General features: G+C 37.0%; 1 protein-coding gene across 1 annotated transcript in view; it reads left to right on the forward strand.

Annotated features, from left to right (window-relative positions):
- The window catches only part of MGAT4D (MGAT4 family member D), a 65,440-nt gene extending 49,430 nt beyond the window's left edge, over nucleotides 1–16,010 (forward strand). The window contains exons 8-11 of the mRNA XM_023739734.1: nucleotides 2,847–2,961; nucleotides 11,784–11,914; nucleotides 13,511–13,618; nucleotides 15,892–16,010. Coding sequence (XP_023595502.1) covers nucleotides 2,847–2,961; nucleotides 11,784–11,914; nucleotides 13,511–13,618; nucleotides 15,892–15,906 — 369 coding nt within the window. The 3' untranslated portion in view covers nucleotides 15,907–16,010. The remainder of the gene's footprint in view (nucleotides 1–2,846; nucleotides 2,962–11,783; nucleotides 11,915–13,510; nucleotides 13,619–15,891) is intronic.
- The last annotated feature ends 1,797 nt before the right edge of the window (nucleotides 16,011–17,807 follow it).

The raw sequence follows: 17,807 nt of genomic DNA on the forward strand, positions 1-17,807 counted from the left end.
TCTTACTCTCCAGTGCTGAATTTCTTTTGTTTGTGGATTTTTTTTTCATTTCTTTTGTTTTTGTAGATTTTGTTTTTACTGAGATATAGTATGTTTTTCTTCTTCATTTTGATGAGTAGGTTTGTTAACTTTCTTTGTGATTACCTTGAGATTTACCCTTATCTTCCTAGGTTTGAACCAGTCTATTATTACTTGGTATCACCTTGCCTTCCTCTCCATTAGAAAGTTCTGTGCCTACACAATTTATTCCCTTTTTTATTGTTCTGACTTTGTTGTCATTTACAGATTAACCTCTCTGGTTCCCAGTTGTAAATCTTTTGGTTTTGAATAGTTCTCGAGAGTTCATTTCCTAGGTTAGTATCTGGCAGCCAAACTCTTAAGTACTACACCACAGTTTCCTAGTGCATAGTAGGTGCTCATTAAATATTGGAGCATTTTAATGAAAAGAAAAAACAAAAATAAAGGAATGAATACTTGAATAAATGGGAAAGAATATGTTCTTGAGTGGGAAGACTCAGTGTAATAAAGGTGTCAGTTTCCCCCAGATGTATCAAATAAAGTGTAATTCTATTCAATTAGCCTTAAGTTTCTTTTGTTTTTGTTATTTGTTGGAGGAGGGCAGTGTCGAACTGACAAATTGTTTATAAGTTTGCCTTGAAGAATAAAAGAGAGAGAATAGCAAAGAAGATTTTAAAATAGAATAGTGAAGAGAGAATGTAGAGTTGCCTCATCAAATAGCAAAACACTGTATATACTATAATAATAACTAATAATGCAACAGTATAAAACTACCTAGAAAATTTTCAACATGGCAGTTCTCCTCAAATTGATGGGTAAAATTAGCACAATCTCTATCAAAATCTCAGCAGGCTTTTTTGTTGAAATCGATCAGCTGATCCTAAAATGTATACGGAAATGTAAAGGAACTATAGAATAGCCAAAACAATTTTGAAAAAAGGAGAACAAAATTGGAGGACTTAGAGTACCCAATTTCAAAACCTACTCTAAAGCTGTAGTTATCAGACAACTTGGAGTTGGCACGAGAGTAGGTATATAGATCAATGAAACAGAATTGAGAGTTCAGAAATCTTCCTATTTATGGTCAGTCGATTTTTGACAAAGGGGATGCCAAGACAATGTAATAGGGAGAGGATAGTCTTTTCAACAAATGATGAAAATGAAAAAAAAAAAGAACTTAGGCCCTTCCGTCACACTACATACAAAGATTATCTCCAAATAGATTCTAGACCTAAATGTAAGAACTAAACCTATAAATTTTTAGAAGAAAACATAGGAGAAAATTTTTGTAACCTTGGAAGGAAATTATGACTAATAATTTGTACCTAAACTGCACTAAAGTTTGGGTATAATGTGACAGAATATCATTTGGAAATATATGGTTCCCATGAACTCTTTTTGAAGAAACTTAGCTTAGAAGATGATCTTCAGACTAACAAGAGGTAAATGGAGAGACTAACTACACAGAGTAAAAGGGCCAGCGTGATCTTTGAATTAATTTACCTGAGGATGATGACTCATGCAAATGTGAGGATTATGGTTACGGGTTGGGTATAAATGGTATAAATCCTAACAAGGTAGCCTGCTAAACTATGAGAGAATAAATTTCTCTTTGTTAAAACCATCTGCTTGCGATATTTCTGTTATAGCAACACTAGATAACTAAGAAAAGGTCTTCCTCTTTTTCGATGACCCTCTACTTTACCAAGCATGATGTCCTCCTCCAAGGACTGGTCTCTCCTGATAACATGTCCAAAGTATGTGAGATGAAGTCTCACCATCCTCACTTCTAAGGAGCATTCTGGCCGTACTTCTTCCAAGACAGATTTATTCGTTCTTCTTACAGTCCATGATATAGTCGATATTCTTTGCCAACACCATACATTCAATATCCTCTGTGAAATGAACTAAAAATAAAAATATAATTATGCCTCATAAAAACATTCTCTCATTTTGGGGCCATCTGTGTCAATTGGCATAACAGAGCTTGTTAAGAAAATGTTCTGCATCCTACTTTGGTGAGTGGCGTCTGGGGTCTTAAAAGCTTGCAAGCGGCCATCTAAGATGCATCAATTGGTCCCAACCGCTTGGAGTAAAGGAGAACGAAGAACACCAGAGACACAGGGAAAGTGTTAGCCCAAGAGACAGAAGGGACCACATAAACCAGAGACTTCATCAGCCTGAGATCAGAAGAATTAGATGGTACCCGGCTACCACCAATGAACGTCCTGACAGGGAACACAGCAGAGGGTCCCTGATGGAGCAGTAGAACGATGGGATGCAGAACTCAAATTCTAGTAAGAAGACCACACTTCATGGTCTGACTGAGACTGGAGGCACCCCGGAAAGCACGGCCCCTGGTCTCCTATCACCCCAGAACTAAAACAATTTCCAAGGCCAACTCTTCAGACAGGGATTGGACTGGACAGTGGGACATAAAGTGATACTCATGAAGAATGTGCCTCTTAGTCAAGTAGATACACGAGACCAAAGGGGCGGCTTCTGTCCAGAGGTGAGATGGGAAGGCAGAGTTAGGAGCTGGTTGAATGTTCATAGTGAATCAGGGGCGGAGGGGAGGAGTGTGCTGTTGCAGAATGGGGTGAGCAGTTGGGGGTCTCATAACAATGCATGATAAAAAAAAACTCTGTATGGGAGACTAACTTGAAATGTAAACTTCATTTAATTACAACAGTTAAAAAAAATAAAAAGCAGAATGAAAAAACATTTTCTCAGTGTATTTTATTTACAGTATTTTCACTGTTCAAGCTAATGTAACTTATTCAGTGGAAGCACTGAACATACTAATGTCTTTTTCTTTTTCTTTTCAGCTAGAAGATGATATCATAGCTAAATACATGTACTTTACAAAAATAATGAATTTTGTACATAATATCTCTACAAATAATTGGTTTTTTATTGAGTTTTCAATTCTTGGATTCATAGGTAAGCAATGAATCGCTTCTCTTACATCAAGCTTTTTAGCACACAGTAGCCTTAAAAGATCTCAAGAACTTATCAAAGAGTTTGTTACTAACTGGAAAAAAATGACATGATTTCTGTAAAGATTCTATTATTTTAACCGTAAAATAGATTCAAATATCAGAATTTCAGATAATGTTTTTTTTTTTAACCAAAAAAAATTTTCTAGATAGTATATATAAATTAGCAGAATGGCATATATACAAATAAATTATAAAAACATAAAGTGATTATTAAATGCTCATTATGAGTTTGGCACACGTTAGCTCAGTGACTAGGAAGCAGTTTTCCCTATTTTATATGGAAGAATACTGACAGTCAGAGAACTAAAGTTGTAGAGAAAGGAATTTAACTTACAACTATTAACTCTTAAGTTCTTGCCATTGAGTCGATTTCAGTTCATGGCAACCCTGTGTGTGTCACAGTAGAACTGCTCCTAAGGTTTCTGGTGCCTCCAGGTGCGTTTGAACCACCAGCCTTTAGGTTAGTAGTCAAGCACTTAACCATTTGTGCCACCCACAAACTCCCTAAACTCCCTGGAAATTCCAGCATGTCAAAGCTGACATTCTTTTTTTTTTTTTTTGAATTGTACTTTAGAAGAACGTTTACAGATTAAATTAGTTTCTCATTAAACAATACACATATTGTTTTGTGACATTGACTGCCAATCCCATGACAGTCTCCCCTTCTAGACCTTGGGTTCTCCATTACCATCTTTCCTGTCCCCTCCTGCCTTCTCGTCCTTCCCCCTGGGCTGGTGTGCCCATTTAGTCTCATTCCAAGCTGACAGTCTTAAAAAATATAATATGGATTTACCTACCACAGAAATGTTCCTAAACCTGTGCCCATAATGTGGTTCTTTAAAGTAATTATTCCGTTGACTTTCCTTTTTCTTCCTTCTATTTTTCTTTCCTCCCTTCCATCTTTTTTTCCGTTTCTCTTCTTCTTTGGACCTCAAGGCAGTACATTGATTTACCATACTCCTCATTTCTTAGTGCTTTGCTCATGGAAGCAGCAGTCATGAAATCAAACAACGTATTGCATTGGGCATATCTGTAAAAGATCTCTTTAAAGTGTTAAAAAGCTGTTGCTTTGAGGACTAAGGTGTGCCTGACCAAAACCATGGTATTTTCAGTGACCTCATACACGTGCGAAAGCTGGACAATAAATAAGGAAGATTGGAGAAGAATTGATGCCTTTGAATTAGGATGTTGGTGAAGAATACTGAATATACCACGGACTGCCAGACAAATGAACAAATGTATCTTGAAAGAAGTACAGCCAGGATGCTCCTTAGAAGGAAGGATGGTGAGACTTTGTCTTACATACTTTGGACATGTTATCAGAAGCGACCAGTCCCTGGAGAAGGACATAATGCTTGGTAGAGCAGAGGGTCAGCAAAAAAGAGGAGGACCCTCAATGAAATGGGACTGACAAAGTGGCTGCAACAATGGGCCCAAACACAGCAACAATTGTGAGGATGGCGCAGGGCTGGGCAGTGTTTCCGTCTGTTGTACATGAGGTCGCTATGAGTCGGAACTGACTGCACAGCGTCTAACAACAACAGCATCATAGTTGGTTCATGCAAGAATCCTCTTTAGTTTTATTCTTTTCTTCCCAATCCCTACTCTCATTCCCACTCCACCCTCCATAAGTTTTTACTCTAACATATTTAAAATAAATCTTTAGATGTACGTATATCTTTGTAAAATATTTGGTGTTTTTCATTTTTGTGCATATTTTAAATTTACATAAATGGTAACATGATAAGCCTGTTCTTTTTTCTTTCTTTTTCCCCCTCAAAACTATATTTTAAAATTCAACAGGTTGCTTCATGTTGATTTAGTTCATATTTTTTCTTACTGCTGCATGTTATTTCATAGTACTGCATAATAATCCATTTTACTTATCCATTCCCTGAGTGGTGTATCCTAGATTTCTTCCAGCTTTGCGCCACCACAAACAGCAAAGTGACATATATATCCCTTGGGGTGGAGTCATTAAGGACAAATATCACTGGGTGTCTAAGTTCTGGCAGATGGATTTCCAGCTTGGCTGTAGAGTTTATGCTCTCATAAGCAGTGCATATGAATTCCTGTTGTCAAGCATTTGGTTTTAGATGTTTTGTTTGTTTGTTTTTGCCATTTTGAGGAGTGGAAAGCATTTCTCTGATTTCTAGTGAATCCATGTATTGTTCGTTTACTTGTTAACCATTCAGCCTTCTCTATCTGTGAAATGCCTACTTATATCCTTTGCCTGGTCTTCTGTTTTTGGGTTTTTCTTGTTGATTTGCAGAAGTTCTTTGTTTACCCTAGGTATTTATCTCTTGTCAATTTGGTAGTGTTAGACCTTGCACAAACCGTTTCTCGTGTGTCATTAATTAATGGAAGTCCTAAATTTTTATATAGTTCGATAACTTCTTTCATGGTTTTTACACTTTGAGTCTTTTAAAATCTTTCCCCAAATCTGGGTCACAAATATATTCTCTTGTAGCTTTTTCTGTATGAGGCTTAAGTGTGGATCTGGCTTCTTTTTTTTTTTTTTTTTCTCATAAAGTAAGTTTACCCAACACCATGTGGAATAATTTATCTTTTTCCTATTGCTTTGTGCTGCCACTTTGTCATATATCAAGTTCTCATTTATACCTAGGTCTGTTTCCCAGCTCCCTATTGTGCTTTCCCTTTGACTTTCACTAGTGAATCTAGAGATGTGCTTCTTCAGAAAAGTTCATAGGAGCCAAGTCAGAATAATGAATTCAGGGATAGGGTGTTTCTTCAGGAGGCTTCTTCTAATAATCAACTTAGCTTAGTTTTAAAATATTAGTAGTAAAAACTAATATGACCACTGTAAAAGAACAAGATTTTCTGTTGTGTTTGGGTATGAATCTGCTAGAGGAACCCTTTATTTTAAGCAGTCTGGGAGGAAAAGCCAAACTCAGAGTTAAGGAGCTTCAGAGTAACAAGGGACATTAAATGACTTGTTTCGTAGTGCATTAACTATCTCAAGGGTAAATGCTCCAGTTAGCCTAGGGGTTGGCAAACTTTTTCTGAAAAAGGCCAGATAGTTAGTATTTTAGGCTTTGAGGGGCATATGGTCTGTGTCACAACTACTGACATTGCCTTTGTAGCGCAAAGCAGACATAGGTAGTCTGTAAGTGAATGGATGTGGCTGTGTTTCAATAAAACTTTGCCTATAAAAACAGGCCAGCAGACTAGTTTTGGTCTGAGGGCTGTAGTTTACCAACCTTAGTTTTAACTCATCGTTTATTTACTGCTTAAGTGGTCACGTCCAATTTCCTATAGCAATCTCTAGACTAATGAACAAATACAGGTATTTATAAGCTTTTAGGTCATCACAACCCTCATGGTTAAAAGCAGCAAAAAAGACTTGCATAATAAACAACGTAGGTGGTTTCTTATAACTTTCAGTAAATATTGAATAACAGCACTGTTATTTGTGATAACAAAATACAAAGCCTTTACAAATTTAAATAAGTCTTTGGCCTCACATATATAGTGCTTCTTTTTCGATGTGCTCTTCTGGTTATCAGAATATAAATATTCCCTATTCTTCTCTTACTTGACATTGCTGAGAAAGATAATTGCTGACAGAGTATTTTACATTCTCAAAGTACATATACAACAAGATTCTTTCCCCTCAAAAATTCTCATCACGTATTGTTGTTAGGTGCCATTGAGTCAGTTCTGACCCATAGCGACCCCACGTACAACAGAATGAAACACTGCCCAGTCCTGCACCATCCTCACAATCGTTGCTGTGTTTGAGCCCATGGTTGTGCCACTGTGTCAATCCATCTCATTGAGGGTATTCCTCTTTTTTGCTAACCCTCTTCTTTATCAAGCATGATGTCTGTTAGGATTGAATTGTGTCCACCCAAAATCATGGCTAGGCCATGATTCCCAGTATTGTGTGATTGTCCACCATTTTGTCATCTGATGTGATTTTCCTGTGTGTTGTAAATCCTACCTCTATAATGTTAATGAGGCAGGACTCAGTTTATAATATTAGGCTGTATCTTGAGTCAATCTCTTTTAATATATAAAAGAGAAAAGCAAGCAGAGAGACAAGGAGACCTCCTACCACCAAGAAAGCAGAGCAGGGAGCCACGCACATCCTTTGGGCCCGGGGTCCCTGCACTGAGAAGCTCCTAGATCAGGGCAATATTGATGATAAGTACCTTCACCCAGAGCTGAGAGAGGAAGCCTTCCCCTGGAGCTGACACCCTGAATTTGGACTTTTAGCCTCCTAGATTGTGAGAGAATAAATTTATGCTAAAGCCATGCACTTGTGGTATTTCTGTTACAGCAGCACTAGATAACTATGACAATGTCCTCCTCCTGGGACTGGTCCTTCCTGATAACATGTCCAAAGTATGTGAAATGAAGTCTTGCCATCCTCACTTCTAAGGAGATTCTGGTTGTACTTCTTCCAAGACAGATTTGTTTTTTCTTCTGGCAGTCCATGGTATATTCAATATTCTTCACCAACAGCACAATTCAAATGTGTCAGTTCTTCGGTCTTCCTTATTAATGCATCATGTATTACTCTTACCTACAATTTTTCTTCTGACTTTAACCAAGGCTGAGCAAAAGTCTTCAGGACCTTATAATTATATTCCGCACCACAGAAAATACAGAAATTTGGGAAATAAAGGGGAAACGCCCACGATTGTATTCCAGAGTACAGTCACTTCTATAATTTAGTTGTCTAGCCCTCATGATTTAACGTTTAAACTCTCAGCTGCTAACCAAAAAGTTGGTGGTTTGAACACACCCAGTGGCTCCATCGGGGAAAGGCCTGGTGATCTGCTCGCATAAAGATTACAGCCAAGAAAACCCCTTGGGGCACTTCTGCTCTGCAACATGGGGTCACTATGAGTCAAAATCCACTCAGTGGCAGCTAACAACAGCAGATTTAATGTCTAGTCTTTTTGTTATGTATTTTATATGGTTATAGTAATATGTGATAAGTCTTACATGCCAAGCACTCTTTTGGCCTCTGGGGATATAGCAGTAAAACAGAGAGTGCTTTCCTCAGAAAGCTTATATTTTTGTGGGGGATTACTGTAGTATCAAACCGAATGAGATATGTTGAGGGTTTGGGTCACTGTGGTGGAAGTAGATGTGATAAGAAGCAGATGGGTTCAGGATGGATCTGAATTTAGAGCTAATAGGATTTACTAATTTAAAGTGGGGAGTGAAGAGAAGAAAAATTAAGGATAACGCCTAGGTCGTGTATATAATTTTATGTTCAAGACTTAGCTCTGGCTCCAGAACATCTTTCCTAAATATTTCTCAAGCTTTCATGCATTATGTACTATTTCTATGTACTCCAACAATACCTTGAGCTTATTTCTGTCATAGCATTCATCACATTAGATTGTAACTGGACATTTTTGGTGTCTTATATACTAGGTTGTGAGCTCTTTCAGGACAAGGATTTTGTCTTTCATCATCTCAGGGTTTTGCAGAATGGCTGGAATATGCTAAGTGCTCATTTGTTAAATGACTGACTGACTGAATACTACTCGTTTCACACGTTGTGTGAATTTCCCCATATTTCTATAAAGATTTAATGGCTGTTATTTTAATGGTTACATCATATTCCACAGAGCATCTGTTCCATAATTACATTCTGTTATTGTTAGAGATTAAAGTTCAAGTTTCTTCCATATTTTAGATGATGTCTTTAGGATATATTCTGAGAAGAAATATTGCTTCCAAATTGTTTTCAGGTATTGTACCAGTTTACATTGCCCACAGCAATGAATTAAGGGAACTATTTTCCACCACATTAGGACTAGCATTAGCTGTTACAGTATTTAAGTGTTGCTGATAAGTAGGCATAAAATGGTACTATTGTTTAAATATATTTTTAATTGAATATTAGTAAAGTTAAACATCTTGCCATAGGTTTACTGATTATAAGTCCTCTGCCTTATAAAAATGAATATATTAATTTTTTAATCTGCTTTATTTGGAAGATGTTTACCCTGGTCTTTTGCTTTCTTTTTAAATTTTGATTATAGAATACCATATATTTGTACCACATACATTTTAGAGTTTTATATACAAATCTGTTGGTCAGTTTCTTGGTGATATTTCTATCACATATAAAATTAGAATATCACTGAAGAAGTGTGAGAAATACTCAGTTACATTGCTCTTTGTTTTTATCTGGTTTTAATTTATCCTTCTTAGCTGTTGAAGCTATCTGGGGGATATTTGTGTCTAAGCCTAGAATTTATATTACTGAAATAAAGTAGGGAAAGAAGAAATTGAGCAAGTATAGCATACTGGTTAGGAGTGTTTGTTCTCTCCCTTTGTTTGATTCTAATCTCTGCCACTTTATTAGCTAATTGATTCTTAGTGTCTCAACTTCAAAATGAGGATAGTAATTTGCTGCTATTGTACAGCTCCTCACTTTATTTTTCATTTTTTATCATCACCGCAACTGAAGGGAAGAGAGGAAGAAGGATCAAAATTCTATTGGCAATAGCTACTAATGGATAAGCAAAAAGAGATGGGATAGTAGAGCCATAGTGACAGACTTTTTTTTACTATTACTCTATACCATATAATGAATCCTTCTTATTCCAGTTATCTATTGCTGTTTAACAAATCACCCCAAAAATTAGCAGCTCTAAACCACAATTTACCATTTTATTTCATGAGGCTGTGAATTTACGGGGCTCAGCTGGGCAGTTCCCACTGAGGGCCTGTGAAATTGGAGTGGTACCAACAGTAGTATCAGAACCTGTCTAACTTCGGGGGGAATAATGAGAATTGCCATCAGGGCAAAGCTGATTCCCATGAGGTGGAAGTCAGACATACCTCCAGTCTCCAACCTTTTTACCAATTCTGACACCAGCCATTCCTCCCATGGCACTCTCTACTTCTCTTCTGGGTTCTATAATCCATTGCAATGACCACACAGAACTCACAGACCATACTTACAGTTAAGTGGTTTATTAAGGAATAGGATACAACTTGGGATCAAGATAACAGGCTACAACTCAGGATCAGGAAGCATGTAGGCAAAGCCTTCAGTGCAGGACAGCTCTCTCGGCTCCTATCAGCAGGGCAGGCCTCCTCTCAGCCCCCTGAGGACAGGCCTCTTCTTGGCCCCCTGAGGACAAGCTCCTCTTGGCCCTGCTCTCTGTCCCTGCCAGCTCTGCTGCTGGGCCCCTTCCGTTCTTGTGGCTGCCAGCTGTGCCTCCAGGCCCCTTCTGGATCTGTCACTGTCTTCAGTGTTACAGCCCTTGACCTGTGTTATAGCTCTTTTAGGAGGTTCCTTGCCTCTTCTCTGTCTCTGCTGCTTCTTTCTGCTTTCTTCCTGCTTCTTTCTCTCTCTCTCTCAAAAACCTCTGTGGGGCTGACTGCTTAAATACACAAACTCTTTGTCAATTTCAAGGCATGGCACTCCCACCAGGGCCACAAAATGACCAATCCCCTCTCAGTAGACCACAGACACTTAATTTGCATAGTAGGAGCAGCTGAGCTACAACTCACCTCATTTCCATAGTCTATTGACCAATCCCTGCGAGGTGCATACCAATCACAAGGCAGGCTGTGGCTCAATGCCAGACAAAAAGTATCAAAACCAAGTTGTTTACCGCTTACCCAGGAAATATCAATCAACCTGGACAAAAGTAACAAAGCCTCTAGGGTAGAAAACTAGGCAAAGGTAACTCTTTAGGGTTTAGGAGAAAAATCTCCCAAGCTATTTTTCATAAAAAAAAACAAGGCAAAAGGCCACATAAAGGAACTCATTTCACCACAAGGCCTCTCAGGTAATTTATATTCAGATAGCAGCTGGAGCTGGAGTTATTTGAAGGCTTCATGGGGCTGGATGTCCTATAGGGCTCACTGACATGCTACAGTTGATGCTGGTTGTCAGGACCTCAGCTGTGGCTGTCACTCAGGTGCTTACACATGACCCTTCTACATTGCTTGGGTTTCCTCACACACCATGGCAGCTCAGGGCTCTAACAGCATATGTTCCAAGAGAGGCAGAAGCTATAATGCTTTTGTGATCTAGCCTCTGTGTCAGAATGATGCTTCTGCCACAGTCTGTTGGTCAAGTAAGTTATTAGGGGTATCCACAAATGCTAGGCAGATAATTGAATTCCACCTCACAGTGGGAGGAGTGGCAAAGACTTTGTGGCCATGCTTAATCTACCACACTTCCTTTACCGCTACTTCAATCCCCATTTAATGCTACCCAAACATCTAGTTCTTTCTGGACCCAGCAAGATGGAGAAAAGGCCGAAGAATGGATATGTCCCTCTCTGTTAAGAAGACTTTCTAAAAGTTCTACATAATAATTCCACTTACATTTCACTGGCCAAAACTTAGTCACATGAGCTGCAATGGAGGCTGAGAAATGTAGCCTTAGCAGAGTAGCAATGTGTTCAGCTAAATATTGGGCTTCTATTTATTAAAGAGGAGACTTGGTGATTAAGAACTTGGCTGCTAACCCAACAGGTTGGCAGTTGGAATCTACCAGTTGTTCCTTAGAAACCCTGTGGGGCAGTTCTTCTCTGTCCTGTAGGGTCACTATAAGTAAATTTCGAGACAAGTAGCACTTTCTAACACGTTTCTCCAAAATTTCATTAGTGCAATTTTATTACAGTTCCTTTGAAATTATAGCCTCATTGAGTAGTTTGATGCCTCCAACTTTATTCTTCTTATATTGAGGCTTGTGTTGTTATGTAAAGCATAAAACTCAAGAGATTTTTGGATTTATTTATTTTTTCTTCATAGGAAAGCTGTTCAGATCTGAGGACTTACCTGACTTTGTACGTTTTTTTTTAATGTTCTACAAAGTTAAACCCATAGACTTGCTCTTGGATGACATTTTTCAGTTAAAGATGTGTAAACCACAGGAGATTTTTGTGAGTATTTCTTTACTTTCTGAATACCAAATATACTAGGCAAATACTGTCTATATAATGTAATTACCTAAAGTTTGTTTACCAAAGCAAAGTTGATGGGTGCATAAAAATTTTAATTTCCCATATCTTAAATTTTTACTGACACTTCTACCTATTAAATGAAGTAATAAGAGGCCAAAAATATACTGAAATACTATGAGCTATTTAGTCTGTAATAAACTTACTCTGTTTTAGTCAAATCTCTTCCTTCTTTCAAGTAAGAAATAAGCCCTTAAAAATGGGAAAATATATCACCAATGACCACTCTGACAGGGAACGTAACAGAGAGTCCCTGATGGAGCAGCAGAAAGATGGGGTACAAAAGTCAAATTCTAGTAAGAAGACCAGACTTAATGGTCTGGCTGAGACTGGAGGTACCCGGAAAGCATGGCCCCTGGATTCTCTATCAGCCTAGAACTAAAAAATTTCTGAGGCCAACTCTTCAGACAGGGATTGGACTGGACTGTGGGACGTAAAGTGATACTCGTGAGGAGTGTGCCTCTTAGCTCAAGCAGATACAAGAGACCAAAGGGTCAGCTTCTGTCCGGAGGTGAGATGGGAAGGCAGAGAGGGTTAGGAGCTGGTTGAATGGACATGGGGAATCGGGTGGAAAGGAGGAGTGTGCTGTCGCAGAATGGGGTGAGCAATTAGGGTCACATAACAATGTATGTAAAAAATTTTGTATGGGAGACTAACTTGAACTGTAAACTTCATTTAAACTACAACAATTAAAAAGTAAAAAAAAGGGAAAATAAATGAGTAGTTAGGGGAAAATGAGAGTGAAAACATGAATAAAATTCACCTTTCCTGGGAGAGTCATCCACTCCTATAGTTTCACCAGCCATAGTATATGCTAAAGATTTCCAAATGTATGTCTCCTATGAGATCTGTCTCCTGAGTTCTGCACCCTTACACCACTCACAAATACACGTGACTATTTAATGGAATTTCCACTTGGTAGGCAAAGGAATAAACATATAGACCCCATGGAACAGAATAGACAGTCTAGAAGTAGGCCCACAAAATATGGCTAACTGATACTTGACACAGCTTCATAAGCTTTGTCTTCGTAAGCTTCATAATTTGATAGAGAAAGAGTAGTTTTCCAACAGATGGTGTTGAATCAATTGGATATCTGTATGCAGAAAAAATTATCAACCTAAACCTCACACTTTATACAAAAATTAATTCAAAATAGATCATGTATCTAAATGTAAAACACAAAACTACAACTTTTAGAAGAAAACGTGAAAAAGTCTTCAGGATTTAGGACTGGGTAAAGTGTTCTTAGATATGACACCAAAAACACCATACATTTAAAAAAAAAAAGATCAATTGGACTCAAAATTAAAAACCATAGGGTTTTCAAGTAGTGTCTGGTGGATTCAAACTGCCGACCTTTTTGTTAGCAGCCAAATTCTTGACCACTACAACAAGTACTGATATAGAACTATAGAAAAAGCTAACATAATGAAAAAATTCTACCATCAGTAAATGCAATAGTAAAGAACATCTGGATTTTTACAGAAGATTGATGTGTCTCTTATTTTTTCCCAGAAAGAATGTTTAAAAAGAAGTAAGCAAGTTCGTATTCAATATAAACCTTCTCTTTTCCAACATGTGGGTATACATTCATCATTCCCTGGAAGAGAACAATATTACAAAGTAAGACTTTGAAATGTGACTTTAGTAATATATAATATTTCATGAAATTATAAAAATATTATTTAGTAAAGAAGAGATGAGAACACGAGAGAGACTATAAAATAGTTATTTAAGAACAATTCGTCTTACGAAAGAAATAACATGCTATGAAAATCATTTATAAATTGAGCAATCATCTTTTAAAGACCCAAGTTATCATGGTTAGAAAAATCCAGCCTAAGTAAACTTCTTTGTCTTACAGTTCCCAACAGTGCATTCAAGTACTGAGACTAAACAAGTGTTTTGAAGATCATAATAAAATTCATTATTTTAGTCTAAACTTCAAAATTACACAAGATTATTATTTCAAAAATAAAATACTCCTGTTATCTAAACGTATCAACATTTTGACTTCACTTCTCTGTTTCCCAGATGAAGAAATATTTGACATTGTTTGGTTATTAGTTATCCTTAATTGTTGCATTATTTTTGGAAGCAATGTTATTTATAATTGATTTAGCATCTTAGTGGCATAGACGAAGCGAAGGATTCAGAGCTAAAACACTGAGTTTTTACTTACGCTGACCAAGGAATATGTACAACATATTGAGCCAAGGTCTAGTACTCCTCTGAGCCTTCTTCATCTGCAAAACCAGAAGTTTAAATTAAATGATCCTTAAGGTTTCTTCCACTTGTGAAATACTCTCTTAGCGATCTAGTGCAGCCATAACAGAAATACCACAAGTGGGTGGCTTTAACAAAAAGAAATTTATTCTCTCATAGTTTAGGAGGCTTGAAGTCCAAATTCAGGGTGCCAGCTCTGGGGGAAGGCTTTCTCTCTCTGTCGGCTCTGGAGGAAGGTCCTTGTCTCTTCAGCTTCTGCTTCCTGGTTCCTTGGAGATCTCCATGTGTCTTGGCATCTATCTTACCCTATCTCTCCTCTGCTGCTAGTTTAATCTGTTTTATATCTCAAAAGAGATTGACTCAGGATACATCCTTCACTAATCCTGCCTCACTTACATAACAAAGACAACCCATTCCCAAATGGGCTTATAACCTAGAGGTTAGGATTTATAATACATGTTTTTGGGGACATAATTCAATCCATAACAAATGGTGTTGGCATGTCTACTCTTAGTTTCTTCATACAAAGGATCGCCGCAGTCCTTTGCCAGTTGCAACGAGAGAAATGCACAGATTCATCCTCTTGTCAATTCATCATGATCTACCCTCTTTCCATCTTTTCTATTCCATCCCTGTGTCCCCACGGATGCTTTGAAACAATGCCTAGTATGGACAGTGCATAGTATGGACTCAGTAAATGTTAGCTGTCAGCTTTCAAGCAAGGTTGAATTCAAGATCAGAAGCGTTTAACTCTCATGAACATTTATGCAAAAAAGAACACCATCAAAACAGATAAAACATAGCTGTTGGGAATGCAGAAAGAAATTTATCTATACCAGCCTTATTTCTTAGTGCTATTATAAATGAGATTCTTTCCTTTCATTGTACTTTTTTCTTGCCTAATGAGATATTTTAACCTCGCCTTTGTAAACTCATGATAGATTTAAAAAAACTCGTTGCTGTTGAGTTGATTCCGACTCATAATGACCCAGTAGGACAGAGTAGACCTGCCCCACAGGGTTTCCAAGGAGCAGCTGATGGATTCAGACTGCCGACATTTTGGTTAGCAGCCAAGCTCTTTAACCACTGCACCACAGATTAAGTAGACAGAAGTTTTATATATTGATATTTGAATTACACCCACACAAACACATACATACACCCCTATATATTCAGATAATAAAACGTACAAATTCACTTGAACTCATGAAGTAGCACGACTACTATGTGGTACAACTCAACAGAGGCACCACTGTCATTGTTAACTCATTTAACAAATATTTATTGAGCACTTACTGTATTTTAGGCACTGGGGATACAGTAGTGAACACAGCAAATAAAAACGAATGCCCTAATGGATCTTATGTTCAAATTCTAATTTAATAACGGCTTCCTACCTTCTGAGTATTTGGTCTCTAGCCAGTTTTAGCCTATATGACATATGTGTCATCTCTGACGTATTTAAGTATAAGTTATTTCCAACTTGGTTTCCTAGATAATGTCCTATAATTTTGGAATTTTTCTAATATATACATGTCATTTATATTTTGATATTATTATATTGGTTTTTCTCCTTTTTATACCTCATACCACGTAAAATCTAGAAATCAATAACAATTTAATAATGTCAAATGTCATCATATTTTAATTACTTTTAAAATTTCTAACAGGATATCTATTATTAGGAGTCTCATCATTGTAACAGCTTCTTTAAAAGTTATCAGAATCATTATCTGGAAAAAAAGGCATAACAAGGATTAAACTATTTCTTGACTTTCTTCATAGCGGATAAGAGATCTCATCATATTAAAAAAATAAAACCTTCAATAATAAAGTGGTAAGTATAAAAACTTATATAAGTATATATGTAATTATCAGAAATTTGCTAATCTTATGTCATCTTAAATCCTTATGTTTCTGTGTATTCTTTTGGTTTTATACATATAACCTTCTGGTACATTCTCTAACCTTTTGTTTTATAAGAACCTGCCAGACCTACCCCAACCAGTATTTCCTTTCCCCCTTTTATCATATTTACTGTAGAAATAATATGAATTTGGAGGCAGATTCTGAGTTTGAAGCCTCGTTCTTGTCAACAGATGCAACAATATGGATGAATCTCTAGAATATTACACTAGGTGAAAGAAGCCAGATGCAAAAGACTATATACTGTATGATTTTATTTATATGAAATTCTAGAAAAGACAAAACTATAGCGATAGGAAGCAGGTCAGTGGTTGACATCTCATTATGGTTTTAATTCACATTTACCTTAAGACTTGATGTTGCGGGTTTTTTTTCATGTTTGATGTATATATATTTTTTAAGTGTCTGTTCAAATATGTACTCATTTTAAAAATTCCCTAGTTTTTTTTTTTTTTTTTTCTTTTTCCTGGACACAGTCCCAGCCTGTGGATTGCATTTTCGTGTTCTTAATAGTGTCTTTGGATGGGCAAAATTTTAATTTTTATCGAGTACAGTTTATCAGTTTTGTTTTTTTTTAATGGTTTGTGTGTTTTGTGTCCTAATAAAGAAATCTTGGTATAACCCAAGGTCACAAAATCTTCTCCTGTATTTTATTCTAGAAATGTTATGGGTTTAGCTCTTACTTTTTTTTTTTTTTAAACAACACAACAGCTCTGTTTGGCATTTCACAGTGGATAGGGCCAAAAAGTCAGTTGATGGAGAGTTAATTCCGACTCATGGCAACCCCTTATGTGTTGGGGTAGAACTGTGCTCTACAGGTTTTCCCTTCTTTCTTTTTTTTTTTCTAATAGTGCATTAGGTAAAAGTTTACCGAGCAATTAGATTCCCATTCGGTAGTTTGTACATAAAATGTTTCATGGCCTTGGTTTCATACCCCACAATGTGTCAGCACTCTCCCCATTTCCACCCTAGTTTCCGCGTTTCCTTTCGTCCTGGTTTTCTACCTCTTCCTGCCTTCTTATCTTTGCTTTTGGGCAAATATTGCCCTTTTGATCTCGTATAATTAATTGTTCTAAGGAGTATGTTTCTCTCAAGATAATTTTTTATTTTATGGGCTTGTCTGTTGTTTGGTTGGAAGGTGGTCTCCTGGAAGGGCTTTAGTTCCAGACTGGAAGTGTCTTAGGGTCATAGTCTTGGGAGGTAGCGCTTACATTTAATTTTATTTCCCATCTTTAATTATCGTTTTCTATGTTGTGAAGAAAGAATCGGGACTCTTTTTTCTCCCCACCATGAGAATAGTCAGTTATTCTAGGACCGTTTATTGAAAAGACTATCCTTTCCCCATCAAATTACCTTGGCACCTTCATTGAAAATCACTTGACTATATAGTTGTGTGTCTATTTCTGGAATGTCAATTCTGTTTGATTAATCTATATATCTATCCTCATGCCAATATCATACTGTGTTGATTATGCTAGCTTTATAGTCTTATAATCAGATCGTCCTTGTCCATTTCTTTAAACATGGCTGCTAGATTCATTTGAAATTGAATTAAATCTAGAGGTCAATTTGGGCCTTGCCATCTTAACAACACTGAGTCTTCTAATCCATAAACATCTTACATCTTGCTATTTATTTAGGTTTTCTTTCATTTCTTTTA

The sequence above is a fragment of the Trichechus manatus genome, unplaced genomic scaffold (assembly GCF_000243295.1).
Source record: "Trichechus manatus latirostris isolate Lorelei unplaced genomic scaffold, TriManLat1.0 scaffold00139, whole genome shotgun sequence".
Lineage (NCBI taxonomy): Eukaryota > Metazoa > Chordata > Mammalia > Sirenia > Trichechidae > Trichechus > Trichechus manatus.